The 23904-nt window shown below is 44.0% G+C and overlaps 1 protein-coding gene and 1 long non-coding RNA gene across 2 annotated transcripts in view; both read left to right on the plus strand.

Moving 5' to 3' along the window:
- Window positions 1-12169, plus strand: part of CUX1 (cut like homeobox 1) — a 242336-nt gene extending 230167 nt beyond the window's left edge. Inside the window, 2 exon segments of the mRNA XM_063173997.1 lie at window positions 4924-5188; window positions 9462-12169. Of these exon segments, the coding sequence (XP_063030067.1) occupies window positions 4924-5188; window positions 9462-10170 (974 nt within the window). The 3' untranslated portion in view covers window positions 10171-12169.
- A 65-nt stretch (window positions 12170-12234) lies between these two features.
- Window positions 12235-21451, plus strand: LOC134427634 (uncharacterized). Its single transcript, XR_010030209.1, has 2 exons — window positions 12235-20277; window positions 20323-21451. It is a non-coding gene; the product is annotated as an uncharacterized LOC134427634 (long non-coding RNA).
- Window positions 21452-23904: the final 2453 nt, after the last annotated feature.

The raw sequence follows: 23904 nt of genomic DNA on the forward strand, positions 1-23904 counted from the left end.
GGCTGGAAGAACTGAGCATTGATTCCTGGGAAAGCTCCTTGCCAGCCCTGCAGTGGTGGCTGCTGGGAGGAGAGAAAAATGCAGCCTTTATAAAAGGCTATTGCAGAATAATGATATTTGAAGCCTTTATAGGGAGGGGTAAGGTGATTGTGTTAATAAAATAAAATTTGTGTTATGCTCACATAAAACAGGGTCATGGGGATGGACCTGTGAGTGCTCTGAGTTGTTACTGGCTATTTAAATAGGAAGTACATCCTGCAAATTTATCCAACTCTCCCCATTTTAAATTCATCACTAAAACCCAGTGGTTCTTCAGAGCCCTGTTTTTAGTATGTTCATGTGATTTTACAAGAGAGACTCGTGGGCTGCCATTATCAGCAGTTAACTAATTAATGATATATACATCTCTGGAGCTAGCCCTTAATGATATTAGCACAGACATCATTAATCGTGTACACTGCAAGCTCTGCTGTTGACTGATGTTCTGAAAGCATTTACACATTTGATCAAGAACTTGGTGATTATATTTAAAATTGCAGTGAGGGAGCTTCTGGGAAAATTATAGTCTTGCAGGCTTTTAAGAAGAAATTCAAGCCCTTGTGACAGTAACCAGTATAAAATAAAGCAGTGCAGTATCTTAGCACGTGGATGATCTTCCATGGGGAGTAAAATCCACTTGGGTTTCCCACTTACAACTGTAAACCAAAGGGAATCATGAGGAGTTTTGCTGCATTAGAAACATGGCAGGAATAAAATTGTCAACTAGCTGGGTTTTTATAGCCTCACAGAGAATATTGCCCATAATGCAGCAAAATAAAATAAAAATAATTTAAAAGTGGTACTGACAATATCCTTTCAAAACGATTTTCTAAACTGGATTCTTATCAAATAGTGAGCAATACATATGGTCTGTAGATGGCATCTGAATAGAGATAAGGCCATAAATCATTGAGACTCTGCTCTGAGCTCCTGAACTGTGCAAGTGCTGTCCTCAGAGCAGTCTAAAGTGAATTCAGCCCTGTATTTTCTGCAAAATCCTTTCATGCAGGTAAGGATCCTGTGATTTAACCTTTTAAATTGCTCCAGAGCCACATTAAGAATTTAACTTTCCCTTCAGCTAATGTCAGTTAAAGAACAATGCGACTGGCTCTGCTTCCAGTGAAACATTATTATCAATTATTTCTCTGCCACATTTTATTAAGGGAGTAAATTAATAATTATGATAAAGGTGAACTGCATATCTCTTTTTTTTTTTTTCCCTGTTCCACCAGTCTGAAGTTTGTGCTATAAATGTCCCTTTTAAGAGGTTCTGAAAATTTGCAATGTACACTAACCAACCTCTTTGGAGGGAGCTGGGGCTTCATGCTCACCAGGCTGAGACATTTGCACACCTTTCCTGCCTTGGAAATGTTCATTCCTCTCATAACCTCGGGGGTGTTGGGCTGCTGGAGCATCACACTCCTCACAGAACAGCACTGCTGTCAGGAGAAAATTGAATTCCCTTTATTTCCCCATTATTTCACTTTTTAATAATCTTGTTCAATACCACATAAGGTAGAAATTATATTAAAAGGGGCTCTGTTTTATCTCAGTGGGCAGCTGTGCAATGGTGTCTGTGGCATCCATAGCTGGGCACACATGGACTGGGGGGGGAAAGGTGGAACTCAGTCAGCCCCAGCCCCAGACCTTTGCCCAAATTACAGCTGGGTTTCCTTTTTTTCATATGTCTCCTGAGAAATGGAGACTGGTCACAGACAAAAACCAAACTTCTCCAAAAATAAAGTGAGTTTGCAACTTGGATTCCAGTTTGAGCCTTGCTGTCACTGCAGATGTGCTGAATGATCTCCTTACATTTTCTGCATGCAGCACATATGTTTAAAAATAAAAATAAAAATGGAAAAGCTTTTAAAAATGTCATCTAAGTTTCCAGTGACCAGCATGAAAGCCAGAAGTCTGAGTGCTAGTTCTGCCTTTGGCCCAATGGAAGCTTTTCCTGATAGTAGATTATCCTCCAGAATACAATTGCTCTGACGGAACAGTGGGAATCCTCCTCTTTATTTGTATTTTAATGAAATATGTGCTTTTGTATCATTTGTTCCATTCACATGAGAGCATCCCAGCTCAGCCAGTGCACCTTGTGGGATGCCAGTGTGAGGTTACAGGTGCAGAGAAAGGAATGACATTTTTCCCAAGCTCTCACAGCTCCAGATTGTCCTTTGCTGCTTCAGACAGGAGCTTTGCCCTGCCAGAAATCCCATCCTGTGGAGAGCAGACAAAGGGAGATCCAGCCCATCCTGATCCCTGTGTGTCTCCTGCTGACTCAGTGACCTGACCAAATGCCAGAAACTCCAGTCAGAGGTGGTCTGAGCCCCTGTCACATCTCCCATGCCAGGTTCTGGTTTGTCTTGTGGCCTCCTTGAAGCTGCTGCCCATTGCTGAGGTGATGGATGTTGTCCTCCAGCCTCTTGGTTCTGCTGGGCAAGGAAACAAGGGAGCTTTGGCTGTAGTTTGCAGGTCAATGCAAGTAGGAAATAATACCCAGGAAGGAGTTTTGAGATGAAACACCTTATAGGAATATGAGATTATCTTGCTGGAATTATTAATTCCATGGCTGAAGGTTGTAACAGTTCCTTGGAGACTGCAAAAATAAGGCCAATGGGTCATCTTGAAATAATGCAGATTTTATGCAGTTTTACATCTGGTTGGAACAGCTTAAATAGGTGGATTTTTAAAGGAGATTTATTTAAAAAAAAACCACTTTGTTTTTTATGGTTATTTCAAACGTGTGCAGGACTGTATCACGTCAGAGTGATGGATCACGAGCAGCTCACGTTGTGTTCCATATCAGTAATCTTACACAGTAGGCAATCCTCAGGTAATCTGTCATGTTCAGGAAAAACAAAATGTGGGCCATGCAGATACCCCCAAAGGTTACAGAGTGTGTTCAGAATTCACTGCCATGATAGCAAAGCCACAGTGCCAAAGGTCCCACTGGAGGCACCATGGAGAGGGCAGGGGCTGGAAGCACTGGAGCCAGAAAAGCCAGCCAGGCCTGAAGGGAGCCCTGCCAGGAGGCACTGGCTGGGGTTTGAACACTGCAGTTTGTGTGATTGCACTGATTTTTTATTCACTGTGCAGCCTCAGCCTGAAGGCAGAGCTGTGGGGAGAGAAAAATTGAATTTTTGAAGAATTTGGTTGCTGACCAGTGTGACTGGCCCCACAGTGTCCCTGGCTCCAACCAGAGCTCCTGGCTCCTGGAGATTTAATGCCTCCTGGATTGATGTCAGGCTGGTGTAATCTGCAACTTAATACCCAAGGTTATCAAATTTTAGCTCTTGAATACGTAAACTCTTAAATATCTGGAAGGTATTTAACAGCTATTAAATATTTTATTGACAAGATTCATCTATATTTGCTGTTTTCAGCCCCCTCATTAGCAATGCTTGTGCATGATACTGCCAGGTGCAGTAAATCCCACCTCTCCAGGCCCAGTGTAAATCAATCAAGTCGGTGACAGCCTTTGCTGGGACTCCTTCCTTGTGGAATTTGCCAGGATAATTCATTCCCAGTCAGGGAGGAAGGTCAGTGGCAGGATCACAGGCTCCTGCCATCAGCCTCACCGAGCCCCTCAGTGCAGGCAGAGCTTTCTTAAAAGTGTCTGTGTTTTGGAAGGAGCTTTGTGTAGGGGAGGAGGCTGCTGGGGGGCTGGTTTTCTTTCATAACCTGTCACTGCCTCGGCAGGGAGCTGTAGGGAAAGGCAGCAAACGCCTGATGGTTGTTCAGCCATCCCTGGCATCCCCGGGCTGCAGGCGCCATCGTGTGTTGGAGATGGCTGGGGAAGGCTGGGGATGCTGCAGCTCCACTGCCACAGCCGTGTTTGCCTTCATGTCAGAGACACCTCCGTGTGCACCTGAAGTGTTTCAATCACCAAACCCCTTTCAGTCAAAACCAGGCACAACTGTCCCAGTCAGGGCCCTGCGTGGGCGCTCGCTCCTCGTGGAGGAGTGAATGTGAAATGAGTCGTGTGAACTGAACCCTGTCATTCGTGTCCCACGTTCATTGTAAAGGCAGGAAACTCTGGCAGGTTTCCAGCTGACTTACCCTCTTTTCTTCTCTTTCTGTCTCCTGCATCCTCCCCTCATTTGGTCTCTGGTGGCACCTCATCCTTCCCATCCCTGCATCCCCACCTGTGACAGTGTTCGCAGGGGTCCCAGGACAAGGGAAGAGATGGGAATCTTGACTCCATGTTCAGAAAGCTGATTTATTATTTTATTATATATATTATAGTAAAAGAAAATTATCTATTAAAACCATACTAAAAGAATAGAGAAAGGATTTCATCAGAAGGCTAGCACAGAATAGAAAAGAAAAGAATGATAATAAAATCTTGTGACTGACCAAAAAGTCCAAGACAGCTGCTTTCTCTGAAAGCTTTGCAGACCCACCTGCCCCACACACCTGAAGGGGATGTTCTGCAGCTTCTGACTGGTCCCATATTCCCTCCTCTCCCCATAGAGGCAAAAAAACCCACCAGGGTAAAAATCTTGGGACGTTTTTAAAGAGAAAGAGGAGGGGAATCTTGGAGTTAAGTGTTAAGTTAATCTTGGAGTTAAGCTGGACTGTGATTGGCCATTAATTAAAAACAACCACATGAGACCAATCACAGATGCACCTGTTGCGTTCCACAGCAGCAGATAATCATTGTTTACATTTTGTTCCTGAGGCCTCCCAGCTTCTCAGGAGAAAAGATCCTAACAAAAGGATTTTTCATAAAATAAGTCTGTGACACCCACCTGCCGTCTCCATGTTTATCCCTCATCTTTCCCTCTCACAGCAGCAAGTTTCCACCCGAGTTAAAAAGACCCTGATAGATAAGAATCCATTGATTCTATTTGTATTTAGCCCCCTGTGCCTCTCTTTCAGCCTACATGAAGCGGCGGCACAGCTCTGTCAGCGACAGCCAGTCCTGCGAGTCCTCGTCCGCTGGCATCGACTACAGCCAGGGTGCCAGCCCCCAGCCCCAGCACCAGCTCAAGAAGCCCAGGGTGGTGCTGGCACCAGAGGAGAAGGAAGCTCTCAAACGAGCCTACCAGCAAAAGCCATACCCATCACCAAAAACCATTGAGGAACTCGCCACGCAGCTCAACTTGAAAACCAGCACGGTGATCAACTGGTTCCACAATTACAGGTGAGTGACCTCTGCTCCTCAGGGAGGGCTGGGCTTGGCTTTGGCAGGTGCTGCTCTGCCTCAGCAGACTGTGTGGTTGTGCAAAACAAGCAGCTCTGACAGCAGGGAGGTTCTCACTAACACAGTGCTAATGCTCCAGACTAATTTTAAGTCATCCCTGAGGAGCAGCTGTACTCACATATTGATGCGAGTGGTGCTTTTAAACAGAAAGTCTGGCTTTTGGGGTGGGCGTGGATGTAGAGATGTCCACTGATGAATATTTATAAAGGCACTGCAGCAGGCCAGGCTGCTCTGTCTGACTCACATGTGCACACGCACAGACACGTGTGGGGTGTGTGGTGGGTGTTGTCCCTGGGTCACTGGGTGGAGGGGGCTTGGAAATGTCCTTTATTGGATGCCATCAGAATTGCCCTACTTTCATTGTGTCATTTTTCTGCATGGAAGGAAAAAAAGGATTTTCTTTTAGGTCTTGAGTCACCCAGCTCTGAAAATAGGCACAGTGTTTGTGCTGTGTTTCTGGGAAGATTCATGGAGTCCTGAAGGACACAAAACCAGTAACCCTGAAGTCAGATGTGGCCACAGAGAGGGACTTCTTACAAGGGCCTGGAGTGCCAAGACAAGAGGGAATGGCTTTAAACAGACAGAGAACAGGGATAGATGGGATATTGGGAAGGAATTGTTCCCTGTGAGGGTGGGCAGGCCCTGGCACAGGGTGCCCAGAGCAGCTGGGGCTGCCCCTGGATCCCTGGCAGTGCCCAAGGCCAGGCTGGACAGGGCTTGGCGCAGCCTGGGACAGTGGAAGGTGTCCTGCCCATGGCAGGGGGTGGAACAAGGTGAGCTTTTAGGTCCTTTCCAACCCAAACCACTCCAAAATTCTATGATTTATTTCATTGGTATGATTAAATCATTGAGTCCCACTGAAATAAAATATTGGTCTGTTCAGTTCCTCTCTCATTTGAGGAGAAACCTTTTCCACATCTGAGCCCCTGAAGCAGGTTTTGGCCTAGAGACAGCGATAAAAAGAGACAAGGCTGGAATAGCACATAAGAATTATAGGGATTTGAATAAACATATTATCAACTGTGCTTGGGATTGGAAGTCCTAATTAATGCAGCAGACTTTTCTCCAAGAAATTTGTGCTAATGAATATTGAACAGGTAGAGTTAAGCTACCAGATTTAATACTATTCTGCTCCTTCACTTGGAGCCAGTAATGTTCCTAATTAGTCCAGATTGCTAAACTTGTTTGTTTTTAAAAACTGCTAGCATTTAAAGGGTAGTTTTTCACTTTAGCCCTTCTCAGTTTTTACCAGAGAAGTTGCTGAAGCAAAAGCAGCAGAGTTTAATGAGCTATCTCAGAAATATTGTGCACAATAGTTAAATAATGTTTATAGTAAACAATAAAAATTTTTTAAAAAATCAAGTAATCATATTTCCACTGGATTTCACTGCCTTGAATTCAGTACAGATGCAGCCTCTTTTCACTGCTCAGAGTTCTCCAAATGCAGCCCTCTTCCAATTCCCACTTGCAGGCAATTACACACAAGTTGGAGGGATGCCTATGAAAATATGTTCCCTTCGTCCTGACAGCAAAATGTGCTGTTCTCACTTGGGCAGACGAGCGGGAGCGCTGGTGGCAGTGTCACCTCCCCTTGGTGGCAGTGTCACCTCCCCTTGGTGGCAGGTGTCGCCTCCCCCTGGTGGCAGTGTCGCCTCCCCCTGGTGGCAGGTGTCACCTCCCCTTGGTGGCAGTGTCGCCTCCCCCTAGTGGCATTGTCACCTCCCTCTGGTGGCAGGTGTCACCTCCCTCGTTAGCAGAGATCCAGCAGCTGGACACAAACCCAGCCCTGTGCCATGGGGGCAGCACAAGGCTGAGCTCTGAGGGATCTGGGCCTCTCCCAGAGGTGCTGCTGGGACACTCCAGGGCTTTCAGAAGCTGTTTCAAGCCTGTTTGGAGCTCTGTGTGCTCTGAGCACTGAAAAATCAAAACACAGACCTGGTTTTTGTTCCCCTTGATAATAATTTTCTTAGCTGTCATGCATGAATTTCTCTGAAATCATGTGGAGGGTGTTGCAGAAAAGGGACAGGTTCCATGTTCTGTGAGGGGAGCAGAGTCTGACTGTTCTGCTGATCATATGTTATAAGAAATGGGTGGTCTTTATTTCAGTCTTCTCTAGGCCACACTTAACTTTATTTATCTCTTTCATACTCTCCCTCAGCCATTTCTTTTCCAAACTGAATTATTTTTTATATAGAAGCAGTTCCACATCTCTCACCATCTGCTTGTGCTTTAATACTCATTTTTCTGTAGCTTTAGATAAGGGAGGGCACAGATTTGGACAAGTTTGTCTTGCTGTCTCGTAGGAATCCTGCTGTAGTGATGCTTTTCCTTTCAGATTCAGCCCAAATCTCACTTTCCAAAGGTGGTTGCTATAGCAGGATCTACCTTTATATCCACCAGATGGAAAGTCAGCATTAGCATTTATTTCCTACAGCAAAAAGAAACGCTGGGAAAAAATATCCTCAGCAGGCAAAGAAATAATTCACTTCAGAATATAAATGGGTATAAAGGATTTTGACATGTCTGCAAGCTTCTCCAAGTCTATGGCTTTGCATTCATACCAGTCACAGAGCTCTCAGAATATACAATGAATATCCCTTGCTTTGCACCAGTGAAGCACATACAGGACACATCAGAGGCTCTGATGTCTCAAGAATGGTACAAAAAAGCAGGAGAGAGGAATTTCTACCCCACTTCACCTGTGGAAACTGGCACATAAACTCAGTATGCCACAGAAATTATACTATAGACACATCAGGAATGAAACCAGACTTTCTAGAATTGTACTCCAGGACTCTTGGACCCTAAATTCTGAGTGTATTTTTCAATGAACTCTACACAGTGCTGGTTTTGATGTTGTGTGAAGGCTTGTCTGAGGAGCTGCAGCAAACACCCAGGAGATCTCTGATGTTTTTTGTTCCCCTGGTGAAATCCAGCTGGGCGTGTGGACGTCAAGGCCAACACCTTCCCCAGAGGAATGCTCTCTGCAATCCTCTAGCTGCTGTCACCAGGTCATCTTTACCCTAAGAATTTAATTACCATGTTAATCAGGAGCCAGACCAGATTCCCGCAGCAATATATTGGGTGTGAATTCCAGGGATTTCCACAGACGTGGGTTTGATGTTTGCAGGGCTGTGGTCAGATTCCCAGTGAGGTTCAGAACCTGCTGGAGCTGAGGTATTTTAAATGCCATGCAGGCACAGAGCTCTTACAGCCTCCTCTCCTGACTTGGGGAATGTTACAGAAGCACCATGTTCTGGATCAATGTCCATGCAGGGAGATTTTAGGCATAAATAGAGCCTGATAATCAATGTTGCAGGATGCCTGCAGTTAATGGTAATAGAAAATTAATGTTAGCACCTGTGGGCTTCTGTTAGGTGGGTAATATTCTCCTAGGGAAAATTACCCCTAAATCCTTCAGAAGTGTGAGTCAGCGAGTACTGCTGAAATACTCTGTTGCATTTCAAGTAAGTCAATAAGATCAATAGCTTCAAAAGCAGTATTCAGGTGGTGTTCTCCATTTAGCTGAATGTTTTTTCCATTGTGTGCTGTCTTCCACAGCACAGTTAAGGGAAAATAGAAAATCCTTACAGCCATCAGTGCTGGGACAGCATGTCACTTGTGGTTTGGCAGTTCTCTGTGGCTAAAACCAAGAGTTTTTTACCTTCACTCTGAAAAATAGTAAGTTCTGGTAAACTCTCCCCAGGCCTGTGGTCCCATCCCTTACCATGGATTATTGGGGCTCCCTCTTGGTTATAAATTAGGAATTAAATGGTGTTCATCACTTCTCCCATGGATGCAGCAGGACAGAGAATAGAATAGTCTAGAATAACTCCCTAACCTGCAGAAAAGTTTACCTAGAGAGATATTAGGAAGTTCTAGGCTTAATAATGGAGCTCTGTGCATTGTGTTTGAAGGTATTGCATTTGAAATAAGCAAGCATTGTTTTAACCAAAGGTACTACTGTCAATATGTTTTTGCTTTGTGTGATTGGTCAAAAAACTTGTAAAGTGAGTTGTAACATTAAGTTCTTTCTCTGCTGCCTGGGATGTGAGCTGATGGCATCTTCCCATTGTCATAACCATGTAATGAGGCTGATGCTGGAAAATCAAACAGCACAAGGCACATTCCCAGCAGTCCCGTCCCGTTGGTGATTTGGGCCATAACAGCCTCGCTGCCTCTTCTGAACTCACCCCGTGTCCCTCTCTCGCAGGTCCCGCATCCGTCGGGAGCTGTTCATCGAGGAGATCCAAGCCGGGAGCCAGAGCCAGGCCGGGTCGAGCGATTCCCCTTCGGCCAGGAGCAGCAGGGCGGCGCACAGCTCCGAGGGGGACAGCTGCGACGGCGTGGACGCGGAGGGCCCTCCCGAGGGGAAGCCGAGCGGCCCGGAGGCGGACGAGTTCAGCAATGCGGCCGCCAAGTCTCAGGGAGGGCCCGCCGAGGCGGCTTTCGAGGCGGGGGAAGAGGCACTGCGAGGAGCCAGGCCCTCGGAGAGAGCGGAGCCCGAGAGCCTGGAGGACACCGACGACGAGGGCCGGCCCAGAGCGGCGCCGCGCCAGAGCTCCCCGCCGGCACCACAGCAGCGCCAGGGAGACGCTCTGGAGACACTGCCAAACTCTGCCACGGAAGGGGATGCCTCTACCTCAGCTGCCTCCACCTCAGTCCTTACGGGGGAGAGCTCCTACAAGTCAAAAGAAAGTTCAGAGAAAATCTCCAGTGTGCCAAGTACGAGCTCGACGCCGGGCGCAGGCTCGCAGAAATCCAACTCTCTGCAGAGCTTGTTCGGCTTCTCGGAGGCGGCGAGCTCCAGGAACACGCGAGACAGCTCCCTGAGGAAAAAGAAAGCGGCCAACTTGAACAACATCATCCACCGCTTGGAGAAGGCCGCCAGTCGGGAAGAGGCCGTCGAGTGGGAGTTTTGAGATTAAACTGGCCCAACTCGGGAGAGCTGGGAAGTCAAACTGGACCTCTACTGGTTTTATTGTGTTCGCACTTAACCGCCCTGCGGGCCACAGGGCAAAAACGCCATAGGCCAAGGTGCATATAGAAATCAAAAAGAAAAAAAAACACAAAAAAAAAAAAGAAAAAAAAGGAGCGTTAAGCCCAATTTATGTTTGTGTTTTCGAGGAAGAAAACTGAAATGTGTAGTCAAGCTTTTTTGTACCCTGAAGTGTTTTTATTATTGCCCTAAGTGATTTCCACAATTTCTGGAATAACTCATACAGCTTTGCCTTGTGCCCTCCTCTTTGGTGTGGGGCTTTAAAAAAATGAAAAACAGGAAAAAAAAAAAAACTAAAAAAAAAAATCCTTAAAAAAAATCAAACCCACATATTAAAAGGGGGCTTTTTATCTGCCATCTAATGGCTACAGAGCGATAATACACTATTATCTTCTTAAACCAGGAAAAAAGGGGAGATTTTTCAAGAAAAAGAAAAAAAAAGAAAGTTTTTTGTAGCTGTTCAGTTGCCACTAAGAGATTGCACAGTCAACCGACTCTAAACACACTAGTTTGGATTCCTACATATTTTCAAGAAAAGAAAAGAATCTTGTTGTTTGAAACTTTGAATTAAAAAAAAAAACACATTTACTCCACATATTTTTTAACAAAACAAAAAAAAAGTCACATCAGGAAAATATCTTAATTTGTGGTAGCTGACTTAGTGTTTTCTTGTAAGTGAAATAGAATATTGACACGTAGTGCACATTGTTTCATAGCTTTAACTGATTCTGGTCTTTTGCAGCCCAGAATTTGTTTAATACACTCCATTTTAGGCCAAATCAGGACAAAAAAAAAAAAATCTGAATCTAGGTATTTTATAATCTGCTTTTTAACCTCTAACCACAGAGCACGCTGATCAGACCTCATATCTGGGAGGTTTAGGAGACAACTTAGAAGCAGCATGTACTTGATCATTTCACTTGGTTCGTAGTGTAGAGGATTTCCTTTCAGCAAAGACAGATCGCTCCAAAAACGTTGGCCAGTAACATTTCAGCCTGCTACTTGGGGGCCCAGCCCGTATCCCCAACATTCAGCTTACCTGGAATCCTTGGGAATGCATTCGCGTGTCCGATTGCTGTCACACACCACTAAGAGGGACTGGAGCTGCCGCAGACCCAGCCCTTTTCCTGCTGTTGGTGGCCATTTACTGACTCTCTTCCCACCACGAGCACTGATTTTAAATATGTTTTAGTTGTGGGAAGCTCCTTGTTTTGTGTGGATAAAGAGTACATGGCAATGACCAGACGGGCTCTCACCGGGGTGGAAGCAGCCCAAGCTCGAAACCAAAACCTTCGTGCTCTCGAGTCCCAGTGCAGCCCGTTCTGCCCTGCAGAAATGCAGCCTTTTCCCATTATTTTATGCACAGGTTAGGGCTGATCAAAGTACAAATCCAATTCTAACTTGTCTCTAACTCCTCCTGTTGTCTATATGTATATGCGTGAGCATAGAGGTGCGTGGAAGGATGTGTGTGCGTGGGTGTGTGCGTGCAATTTTATACGTCTGTGTATTTTCTTACGTACTTGTGCACACATAGAGTGCATTACTGCCACCTTTTTTCAATAAGCTGTTTTATCAGTTATGGCTTCTACAAGTTTGCTAATTTAGACTCCTTTATTGCCATATCTTTAAAACTAACAATAGATGATTTCGGAATATATATATATATATAAATATATATATATATAATTTTTTTTTGCTTATTTATAGGTGCTGTATTTTATTATCTGATTGTTAGGAAGGGATGAAAGGGGGCAAATATTCTTTAGAGGGATAGACTGCCGGCAGTATTGGGTATAATTTACAAGATGTAGTTGTCATACTGTATATTATTGATTGAAGACTTTTTTGACCGTATTGTGTATCATTGAACTTTTGTCTTAGGTCAGCATCTTTTTGATGACACTTTAATGGTGCATTCATTACTTCTTAAGTTTAATTAATATTACTTTTCTGATTTTGGGGGAGGGAGGGATGGGGGAGAGGAGTTCCGACTTTAAAGGTATGTTCCCAATATTACACCTCAGTGTGCTTGTATTAATTCATTAGTAGGATTTTTGACTGTAAGATGTGAAACCACATTTCTTGCATGATGTTTTAGAACTTATGTATTTCATTTACAGTCTCTTAACATGCGACAGCAGCACTTAGCGCAAGTTTTCACAAATTTAAGAATCAGTACACTAAAATCCATCCTTCTCATGACTAAGGAAAGAAGGCTCTAGGAGGCTGAAAGGCAGGGATTTATTTCTGATTTTCACTGCTAGCTGTTTCAGGATTCCTCCTTGGGTAACTGGGGACTCGTGGTGCGAAACTGAAGCTGAGGAAGGGAGAGGGAGCAGCTGCCCCTTTGTGTGCTGAGCTGAGGGACAGTGGCAGTGACAGACAGCAGGGAGTGGCAGCACTGCTGGGAGCGGGGTGAAGCCAAGGGTGACCTCTCTGTACCTGTCCAGTGTCCTGGTGTGACTTCCAAAGCACAGCTCTGTGGAGAAGCACGTCCTGGTAGGAGTTCACATACCTTAGTACAAGTCACAACGAGCTGCGTCTCCAGCCAAGAGCAAAACTTCTGCCCAGAGGACGCAGATATTTTCTTAGGTTCTTTAATTGTTTTTATTTTTTTTTTTTCTTCGTTGTTGTTTGGTTCAAGTTGGGTTTTTTAATTAATTCTAGGCAATACACTTGCCAGTCTGTTCCTACTGTCCTTGTCTGCTGATTTGAGACCCAGGTGCTGAATGCAGTCAAGTGGTTACTCTCAGCTTTCTCCATAGTGAGGGGGTTTTTTTTCTGTTTGATGATTTTATTTTGTTTTTTAAGTTAATATTCCCCAAACTGTTCTTGTGCCTGTGTCTATCTGATTGCATTCCATGATGCTTACTGAGAGCTCTGGCTGCATTGTACGACAGCAGAACTGTATTCACAGGTCGCACACAAATGCAGCACTTAAGGTCAATCTCTCTTCTTAATAAGCAATACGTAAGTGCCTTGAAACATATCTTCTTTTTTTTTTTTTTTTTTCCTTTTTCCTGTTTATTTTTGGTTCGCTTTTCAGGTTTCCACTAGTTCTTTAGGATTCTTTAGCATCTGCCCGGTTTTTAATGCTGTAATGATTTTTAAAAAGCATATCTGTAGCTTGCCCTAGAGGAAATCTTTCTTTCATAACACTAACTGTTAATTCTAAGCTCCATTATTCCATTTGAGTCATGTAATTTTGCTGGCTAAAGACAGCTTTCAGAAGTCAGAAGTCACTCCATCCTGCCAAGCGTTATCATTGGGATCTATTATAAAATTAATCAAATAAAATGCTGTCAGTATTTCCTATATTTTTGGCACTTTATTAATGGCTTAGCTCCTTTTGCTGTTTCATATTTAATGATCTGTGTTGAATGTGGATTAGCCTGCTGAGATGCTGTTGGGGTGATCTCCTGCCCAGGGTCCCTTTGGGTTCCTTGGTGACCCCCTGGGCCGAGGAGCACCCTCAGACCTGGAGCTCAGAGATGCTCCTGGGCTTTGTCCCAGTGTTTAGCCAAGGTCACAGCTGCTTTTCTGTTCCAGTGGAAAGTAGGATGGGTTAGTTGAACTACTGCTGATGTTCTCGGGTTGGACATGAGTTACCTGCTGGTGTTTCTGGCCAAGGCCCCCCAGTTTAGAGGCTGAACTTACACTGCAAGGTGTGAGAGATAGTTGGGATCAATTTGGAACTCACCCTTAGGAGGAAAATGTGCTTTGGAATAACTTTTTTTTTTTTTTTAATGTAATTCAAAGGATAAAAAGTTGAAGGAGAAGAAATGCCAAAGAGCAGCACAGTGGCTGTCATCCCTTGGGTGCTGATTCCAGGGGAAGGGAATGTGTGAAGGGATGACATGGGGCTCATCTCCCAGGGCAGCAGAGCCCTCGTTGCTGACGTTTCTTTTCCTGATGGATAAAAGCACAGGCAGCGTTCAGGAAATCCATCACGCCAGATTCTGTTTTTCCTGAGGTTCTTTAAAAGCATTTTATTTTCTCTCTCTGTTTCCAGTTCCCTGCTCTTACCAATGCTGTGCATGAAGGGCCAGGGCTGTTTTAATAGAAATAACATTTATATTGCAGTTAAATTGTTGATTTTTCTCTCTGGATGATTAGAGAAGGAAAAAGAGTGCAGTGCTTTGTTTGCTAAAAGCCAGGAAAGAGTATCCCCTGGCAGAAGGGTCATGCAGTGGAATTGTCAATACACTTCCATTTTTCAGGATACAGATTTCAGACAAGAGCATTGTAGATGTTTATTGGCAGAAATGCATTTAATTACAGTTGCTTTTGATGCCATAAATTTGACCATTTTATTTATTCATCAGTGAAATGCCTATGAATAGAGCCACCCTTTAAAGGAATCCATATCAGTGCACTCTGCCCATATCATGAATTGGTGAGTCCTTTACTAATAAACTTCTTGCTGTAATAAGAAAGATCTATATTACAGTTAAAAAGAAAAAAAAAGTATGTGCCTTTCTCATTAGCTAAAAGATCTCTGCATTATTTTTATGTAACTTGTTGATATGGGATTGGTGTAGAGCAGGGGGACCATGAACACCACAGAATTCTATGCAATATTTTCCAATCCAATTACTTAAAAGTCCCTATTTTGCAATCCTTTAACAGCAAAAATAGTAAGTTAGAGAAGTGCATCATGCTGGTGGTAATTCAAACTGCAAAGGCTGATAAATTGACATAAAATAGAATTGAGGGAAATGTGACAAATTAATGTGATGAAATAATGGAAAATGCTAACAGTGGTTGCAGTCCCTACAAGCACAACTGCTGTCAGAAGTCTGTAATCTTCCATTTTAAAATTAATAATTTCCAGTATTTTTAAAGCTTTTATGAATAAGAATGCTCCTGGCAAAAACAAGGCAGGTTAGAAACAAGGGGGAAAAATCACATTTTGAAATTATGAGAATACACAAAAAAAAGTAATTGGGTTTGGACACTTTGCACTTGCATCCAAAATGTTTTATTTCAGTTGAAATGCCACAGTAATCTGTGCCTTCAGCAGGGCTGAGAGAGATCAGTAGCTTGGCAGTTTGCTGCAGACTGAAAGTGGAGTGTTGACATTTTTACCTGCACATGGAGGGCACTATTTTTGCTCCGTTTGTGTCTCTTCCTACAAAGGAGTTCCTGAAATTCTCTGATTTCCTCTTCACCCCTGGATGTTCTCTGTCTTCAGCCTTGAGTGTGGCTGAGCTCCTCTTGGAGACTCAGGAACAAGAGAAGGAGAGTTGGTTCTTAGGTGGGGACTGGATTGAACATTCCCTAAAACCAATTCAGGGCTTTCCTGTGAGTGTGTGGCAGTTCTGGCCCTGGTGTGACCAGCTGGTTGGAGCCTCTTATCCCTGAATTTAACTCACATAAAACATTGGACTGGGTTGATTCCTGTGTTGTTCTGCCTTCCCCTTTCTGCTCTGTGAACATCATTGTCTTTGTGTTGCATATACAATCAACTTTTCTGAGAATTTAAAAATTCTGTGCAAAGGAAAGACTTCCCCCTACCACAACCCCAGCAGTTTAAAGTCTGGTTTTAAATTGCAAGGAGAATCACTGGCATGAGAAGTACAAGATCTGAATTTCTTTTCTGATGTAACCTTTGTAGTTCAAAAGGGGTGTAGCAGTCCCTGTCTCCTTCACATATATTTGAGCTCTAAAATGTAGAAATATAATTTCACCAACTTCTTCTTTCCTCCCCATCTCTTTTATAGGATATATTGACTATGCCATATATAAAGTGTAGTTAATAATGGACTTTATAGCAAGAAAAGCTCTTTAAACCATGCCTAGGGACGGATTTGTCCTACATGACCAGGTCATGGACTATACCCTTCCCTATTAATATGCAAGGATAAAATGGTTTTATGCTCTGAACGTGAAATTTATCCTTTTGGAGAAGATTAGCGTTAGGCCTGTGCACTTAAGTTTTCAGAAAGCCTTAAAAACAGGTGTGTAAGTGGTGCCATCTCTGTCCTCAGGGATGATTTCCCCCCAGCCAAGTGGTACTGTGGCATATTTAATAGCAGTTATTAGTTATAAGGTCATTTTCCAGTTGAAGAAAGTCATTCATTGAACTTTATTAGTGAGTCCCTGGCCAGCATCCTCTGGTACAATCCAGCACCTGCTTTTCCCAAACCTGGGCATCCATATCCATCCCAAAATCTTTGTTTCTCTGTGAAATCTGTGTTTCTACAACTCTTGTGAATGGAAAAAACCCTAATGGGATTCCTGAACTTCGTTTTCATTGCTATTCACAAACATCTTCTGGCACTAAGTGCATTAAAAGGAAAAGCCTCCTTTTAAAAAAACTAAGATTATTGTATTTTGTCCTTGTCCAGCTCTTCTATAAAGGTCAGTTCTGCCAGTTTCAAGCTTGCTTTACTCACAGTGGTGTTGGGAGATTTTAGCCACAGTTCTGTAGATTTCCTATTATTAAATCTGTTGGTTTGATCACATCAGTTCAGTTCCTTTGGACTTTGAACCAGCTGAGTGCAGAGAGAGCAGCTGAATCCTTTACCATAACAAAACAGCAAAGTGCATACCCCTGTGATGCCTTTGGCCTTCTGTTTGAATTCCAGAGATATTTGTAATACATGGTACAGTCTTCATCCAAAGTTCTTTGGAAATGGAAGAATTTCCTGCTGTTGTGGTGCCACACCTGATTTTTGCACAGTTCCTGTGTAATTCCTGGCAGTGTCACAACAGCACAGCCTCTCTCTTAGCAGCAAGCAGAATAGTTGTGTTCTCTTCTGTCTGTGAGGATAATTATTATGCATTTTTGGGAGTTGTGAAATGTGTCTCTGTGCATCATTCCAGGGTGGAAAAGCCCCTCTGTGTATTTAGCATTTGTGTGCTTGGTCTTAATGGAGCAGCAGAATCGCTGCAGCCAAATTTGTGAAATCGTTTGGGATGTAGGTGAGCAAAGGCTTAAAACCAAGATGTATTTTAATGGGCAGAGGATGCCATTCCCCCCTTGTCAGATCCATTCCCTGCTGTAAAGAGGGGATTAGCCACTGGAGAGACCAGGCTGCTGGAGATGCATGGGTTTAGCTAATGAGGACAGGGGAGATCATGCTCAGAATACATAAAAATGATCCCAAGGGTCTGAGATGTGCAAGAGCCAAGGAATGGGAAAGGAGGGGTCAAACCTTGTCTGTAGGTTTGGCCTCCTGCAGGAAGTTCATATCCCAAATACTTGCACATGTGTAGTGCTCTCTCCTTTATCAATGTACAGTGGACAGTAAAGACATTTTTAAAACAATCACAAAACCAGCTGATGAAATAAATTCAAGCCAAGTATAGAATTAAAGCAAGCAGCTCAGCCTTGCTCTCCCTTAGCTGAAAATTCAAGTGTTTGTAGGAATGAGGTAGAAATTTTCTGTTAGGCAGCTCCTCTTGGAAGGTGAGTGTCTGTGCTTTCAAGAGAATAAATAAAACTTGGCACTTGACTTGCTCTGAAGTACAATCTTGTCTCCAAGTAACTAGGAAAAATATTTTTGCAATCAGTCTTTCAATCAGACTTCCCTGGCTTTTATTAGCTTGTGTTGGACCCTTTGTGCTGTTTTGATGTGTTATTTATATGTGGGTAAGTTATTACTAGCTTTAAAAGTGTTTCCAAAGGACCTGGTTACCTCTGGACGCTGGCACAGGTGATACAGGGAGTACTTGAGCATCTGGTTTGGAAAGGAGGAGCGTGGGGAATAGGCAAGGTCACATCTGCATTGTACTTTTCCCTTTCCTTGATCAGGGCTTCCATTTCCTTCTCACCTTCTCTAGAGAGATGGAGTTCATGGGTCATTCCTTTTTTTTTTTCTGTGGGAGAAAGATTTTAGTCGAGCTTGAAATGATTTTATTTTCACTCCTAGGCATATCATCAAAAATCCTGTGTGTTGCCACATTTCCCATTAAGTCTTTAGGATTTGCTTCCTGGAATTGACTCTTTCACTTTCTCTACTTGGAAAGCTATGTGCCTTATTTCCTAATCTCTTCATGGAGAATAATCTAAAGCACAGTGATCTGGCTTGCAGCATTCCCAGACTCTTTTCATTTATTTTTGGGGGGAGCAAACACTGATGGAGCATCCCAGTGTCCCAGCACTGGCAGGTGCTTGGCCCCAGGCACATCCAGCACTGTGTGTGAGGAGTCTTTGTGCAATAGAAACTCTGGGGCTGTGCCTGGGGGGTTCCTGTCCCACAGCCAGTGAGGGTGAGCTCTCCTTCAGGGCCATTCACACTCCTGGGGGGAAAGAAAATCCCTGTGGGTTCCTTCCAGCAGCTCCTGGGACAGGACTGAGCCGTCAGCCGGCAGTTGATGCTCACAGAGCTCTCACAGGTGTGTGAGTGTCCAAGAAACCCCTGTGGCAGCTCTTCTGTGCCATCAGTCACAGCTGCTGTCCCCACTGCCCCTCCAGGGCCCTGCTGGCTCTAGGCTGAGGCTGTGCAGCCATTCCAGCTGGGGTTTGTTTGGGGTTGTGCACAGCAGGCACCCCCAGCCCTCCATCCCTCCCTCCCTCCCCGAGCTCGCTCTCTCTGCAGCATCAGAAGGTGAAATACACAGAGGTGCTTTGGGATTAGGACAACAATCCAAGATTTCCTATTGATGAGATTCATTTGTAACAGTTTCTTTTTTGAGGTTTGGTTTTTTGTTGGGTAGAACAACAACAGGAGTATTTACATATCATTGGTTTGGGTTGGAAGGGAACTTAAAGCTCATCCTGTTCCAACCCCCTGCCATGGGCAGGGATTCCCCACTAAACCAGGTTGCTGTCCCCTAAATGGATGTTGGAGAAAGCTTGGGATTTCCTAGAGATGGAGCAGGTGGTGTTGGCTCATAGTATCCATATCATTGTGCCCCAGTTGTGTTTTCTAGAGCAATCTTTTTTCTTTTTTCTTTTTTTTTAAGAAAAAAAAAAGTATTTTATCTAAATGCCTAATAAATAATATTATTTAAATAGTTTTTTAAAATAATTTAGGACTGAGAATAAGAAGCCTCAGTTGTGAGAGAAGAGACTTAAAATATACAGAGAGAGAAAATACCCTGAGCCTCCTAGAGCCTCTACTGAGAATTTGCTAAAGACACAGAGCCCCTGGTCAGAGCACATTGCAATTCACTCACAAGTGTTCATTTAAAATGAGAGACTGGTTTCCTGTGATGTTCATCTTTGTTGGCATATGTTTGACTTTCTGAATTCAGAGCTGATTTCCTTCTCATTCAAAAGCTGGTCAAGGAAAAAAAAATATTAAAAAAAAAAAGGCAAACTTGTGCAGCAGCAACTTTTGCTGGTGTGAGCTCTGGAAATCCACCTTGTGCTTTATGTGTGGCACACAGGGGTGGCTCAGTTGTGCTGCTGTGTCCAGACAGGCTTTTCCCTGGCCAGGTGGCCCTGGGGAGCAGCAGAGCAGCCCCAGATCCAGGCAGGAGAAGGATGGGCAGGCTCCAGCTGTGCCATTCCCATGGCATGGGCAGGAGAAGGATGGGCAGGCTCCAGCTGTGCCATTCCCCTGGCATGGGCAGGAGAAGGATGGGCAGGCTCCAGCTGTGCCATTATCCCATGGCATGGGCAGGAGAAGGATGGGCAGGCTCCAGCTGTGCCATTCCCCCCTGGCATGGGCAGACAGAAGGATGGGCAGGCTCCAGCTGTGCCAGTCCCCTGGCATGGGCAGAGGGAAGGATGGGCAGGCTCCAGCTGTGCCATTCCCCCCTGGCATGGGCAGAGGGAAGGATGGGCAGGCTCCAGCTGTGCCAGTCCCCCTGGCATGGGCAGAGGGAAGGATGGGCAGGCTCCAGCTGTGCCATTATCCCATGGCATGGGCAGGAGAAGGATGGGCAGGCTCCAGCTGTGCCAATCCCCCCTGGCATGGGCAGACAGAAGGATGGGCAGGCTCCAGCTGTGCCATTCCCATGGCATGGGCAGAGGGAAGGATGGGCAGGCTCCAGCTGTGCCAATCCCATGGCATGGGCAGAGGGAAGGATGGGCAGGCTCCAGCTGTGCCATTCCCCTGGCATGGGCAGAGGGAAGGTGCTGGGCCAGCTGTGCCATTCCCCTGGCATGGGCAGAGGGAAGGTGCTGGGCCAGCTGCAGGGCACTTCTGTGGCTTGGGAAGCAAATTTGCACTTTGCCTTTCGAGGGTGTCCCACTTAAAGATAAAAAAACCATCCGGCGAATTTCCCACATCAGGTTCTTTTTCCTTCTGGTGTAGTCCAAAAAGAAACTGAAAATGAGAGTAAAGAAAGCCCTAGTGTAATGTTGGATCAGCTCTGCCAAACAAAAGGTTGTTCCTCTTGGAATACTCTATGCATTTCTGTGGTGAAAAGCATTTTCTCCCATTCCTTGCTGGAAATGCTGTGAGAATGTCACACATACAAATTTGGACATTGATCCCAAAGCAGATGGAGGCTGGGGAGGGGGGATGTTCTTTTTTTTTTCTTTTTTTTTTTTTTCTTTTTTTTGTTTTTTAATTGTTTCCCTCATGTCCCTTTTCATTTTTATTTTGTTTTTAATTAAAAAATTAACTCTTTGCATTTGTGCAATAACTACTTGCCATGAGAATGGGCAGACCTTGGAAATGCCCCGACTACTAACACAGCACAAGATGAACTCGAACAGAAAGTGGTGTACTTTTTCCTGAGAACTTTTTTTTTTTTTTTTTTTAATAATAAGCTCAGTTTTTACCCCAGTGTATTGTGGTGTCTTACATTTTTAGCAGTATTTTATATTTTTTCTGTAACGCACTAAGTCTTAGATGTTTTTAGAGCTTGTTTGTTATATTCACAATCACGGATTTTAAAAAAGAAAAAAGAAAAAAAAAAAAAAAGATCCTCACAAAGACCCAATTGACCAAAAAAAAGAAAAAAAGTGTCATTTTTTTTGTACAAGTAGCTTTGAGAAGCCCACATTGTGTTGCTGTGACTCATCTTTTGTAACATTTTATTTCTTGGTATTTGTTTAAACATAAAAAAGTAAGAGTTTATCTGGCTGGCAGTGCAGGGCAGCGCTCCCTCGTCAGCAGAGGCATTGTTTCTGTCTTTGTTTGGTTTAGCCATAAAATGTTTGTTCTCAGCACTGTACAACGGTCCCTATATGATATGGAGAAGCAATATCACTGTATGAAACTCACACGATGTATTATTATTATTATTCACTAGCACCCTAGGTGTGATAATTGAAGTAAATATCTTTTATACAAACACAATTCCGTGTGGGCTGTCTTTTATTGAGGTGAGACCTGAGTCCAAGCAGCAAACATTTACATTGTGCTTCTGGTTTTGGTGATGATGCTTTGGTGGGATTTGTGTTTGGCCAGGGGAGGAAAATTTACTTTTTGTGTATCAGTTCCTGTGGGGAGTGTGTGTGTGGTTCCAGTATCTTAAATATTGAACTGTTAGATGTGCAAAATGCTCAGTGAAATCCAGTCAGTGTGAGGTGGGCACCCAGCTTTACAGACAGAAAATGCATATTTGGGGTCTGAGACTGCCAAGGGGAATTGTTTTGAGCACCACAGCAACATATCAACTAATTAAAAAGGAAAAAAAAAGTCAGTTACCTGAGGTTGGAAATGCTTTAGTCTCAGAAATGAAAATGTCAAAGAATTTTCCCAGCTATTTGGCTCACTGTTTATTTTTACAGGTCCTTTACAGGAAAATAAATTCCTCATTTAGTGCCTTATGGGATGTTCCTATAAATACTCTCAGTATTTACAGAGTGAGGAGCTTGGTAAGGAACAGATGCTGGGATCTGTCGGTGGGATTGTGTTTTCAAAAGTAGTGGAGGAAATCATTTTTTGGATGCTCTGGGTGTCAGGCAGAGGATGTGTGTGTGTGTGTCTGTGCTTACCTGGGTGCTCTCTTTCCCCTGCTCATGTCTGTTTTTTGTGAATTGAGGTTTATTTTGGGGCAATAACCTTGTTTTCCACCATCTCCTGCAGAACATCCCTGACACACTTCTCCTACCAGGCTCTCCTGAGCCCCCATTTGGAGTCTCCTGTGGAACAGGAGTTTTGGGGGGCCAGGTGGGATATTTGCTGTGGTTCTGTGCTGGAGAGCAGAGTCAGGCTGGGATTTCCCACCCCACTTTGCTCCATCTTGGTGTCCAGTTGTGTCTTTGCCGTCTTCAGTTCTGCAGTTGTGGGGGAATTCTCCTCAAAATGTATTAAAATTGCTTTTGAATGCCTTCATTTCATTACAAATGTGCATTTTCTCATTTTGAAGCATCTGACAGGTTGTTCCACAGGATGGAAAGCTTCATGGTTTAACACTTTTTATTTTTCCCCCTTCTCTTTAATAACTAGTCCAACTGTTGATTGCTATAAATGGTATTATTGTGTATAATTTGACCATAATTTTTTTTAAAACATGATGCTAAACAGCTAGACTTTTAAAATGCCATGCCTCAGGTAGGTTAATTTGTGTATTTGTAACCTGCACTTTCCTTCAGGTGGTATCAGCATGAAACTCCTAAAATGCCACAGGTGGTCATAGGCAAAGGGTGTGTTAAACTTGAGACAGCACTGCCCTGGAGAAGGCTCACAGCAGCTCACAATTTTGTATCTTGGGATAAAGCCAGGTGGTTCTCTCAAGCCTAAATCTCAAAAAGTTAATTCTGGGAAGTTAGGGAGGAAGGAAACCACAAGGAATCATCAGAGAGGTCAGGAGCAGATATTTATGGCCTTCCATGGAGATAGTTGGATCTCCCACCATAACTTTATTGGGCAGCCCGTCAAAAGAATGTCAAAATTCTCTTTTTTGGAAAAATTTTATGTTGTGTGTTCCCATAGACCTTTACTGGTTTGAACTGGGACATCAGTGGGAGTTCCTGCTGGGGCTGGATGGGTGAGGTTTGCATAGGAAGTGTTGGGGGGATTTGCTGGATTGATGGGAAAAGTCCTTGTTTGTGGATCCTTGGTGCAGGAGGGAGTTCACACCTCAGTGCCAAGGTTCTGCTCCACCATAGCGAGAGCCAGGTTGAGTTTCAGTGGGAAAAGGGATATTTTCCACATGTTCCCACCAGGTAAGGAGCTGTGGGTGCTTCTGAGCCCCACTTCTCTCCATCTGGAAATGCTGTCATTTCCTCCTCAGCATTTCTGTTTTAATGGAAGTGGTGGAGGAATTGTGTACTTGCCAACAGAGGGCTTCAGAAAACATGATTTGATTACAGCACAGCATTTTATTTCTTTTTGCTCCAAGCTATGGGAAACTGATAAGAAAATTCAAACTGTTTTCTTGAACTCTTCCAAGTTACCCATGTAATTATCTTAGTACCCTTGGAAATAATCCCTTCTTGTATGAAATCTCTCTCCTTACAGGGTGAATTTATTAAGCAGTGCTGGGTTTCTTTGCTGGGAGCTGTTTATTTTGGAGTGGCTGGGCCAGGAGGAAGGGGAAGGAGAAATCCTTCAAACCTTCCCTTCCCAGCAGGCCCTCAAAATGTGAAAGGGAAAGGGAGAAGAGCAGGGAAGGGAGAAGAAATCTCACCTGGCAGAGAAACCCAGAGAGGTGGGAGGGTGTGACCGTGCTCACAGGGGCCTGAGGATGAGGGGAGAGATGAGGATCTGACTCCATGTTTCAGAAGGCTTGATTTATTATTTTATTATATATATTACATTAAAACTATACTAAAAGAATAGAAGAAAGGATTTCATCAGAAGGC

The sequence above is a fragment of the Melospiza melodia genome, chromosome 21 (assembly GCF_035770615.1).
Source record: "Melospiza melodia melodia isolate bMelMel2 chromosome 21, bMelMel2.pri, whole genome shotgun sequence".
NCBI lineage: Eukaryota > Metazoa > Chordata > Aves > Passeriformes > Passerellidae > Melospiza > Melospiza melodia.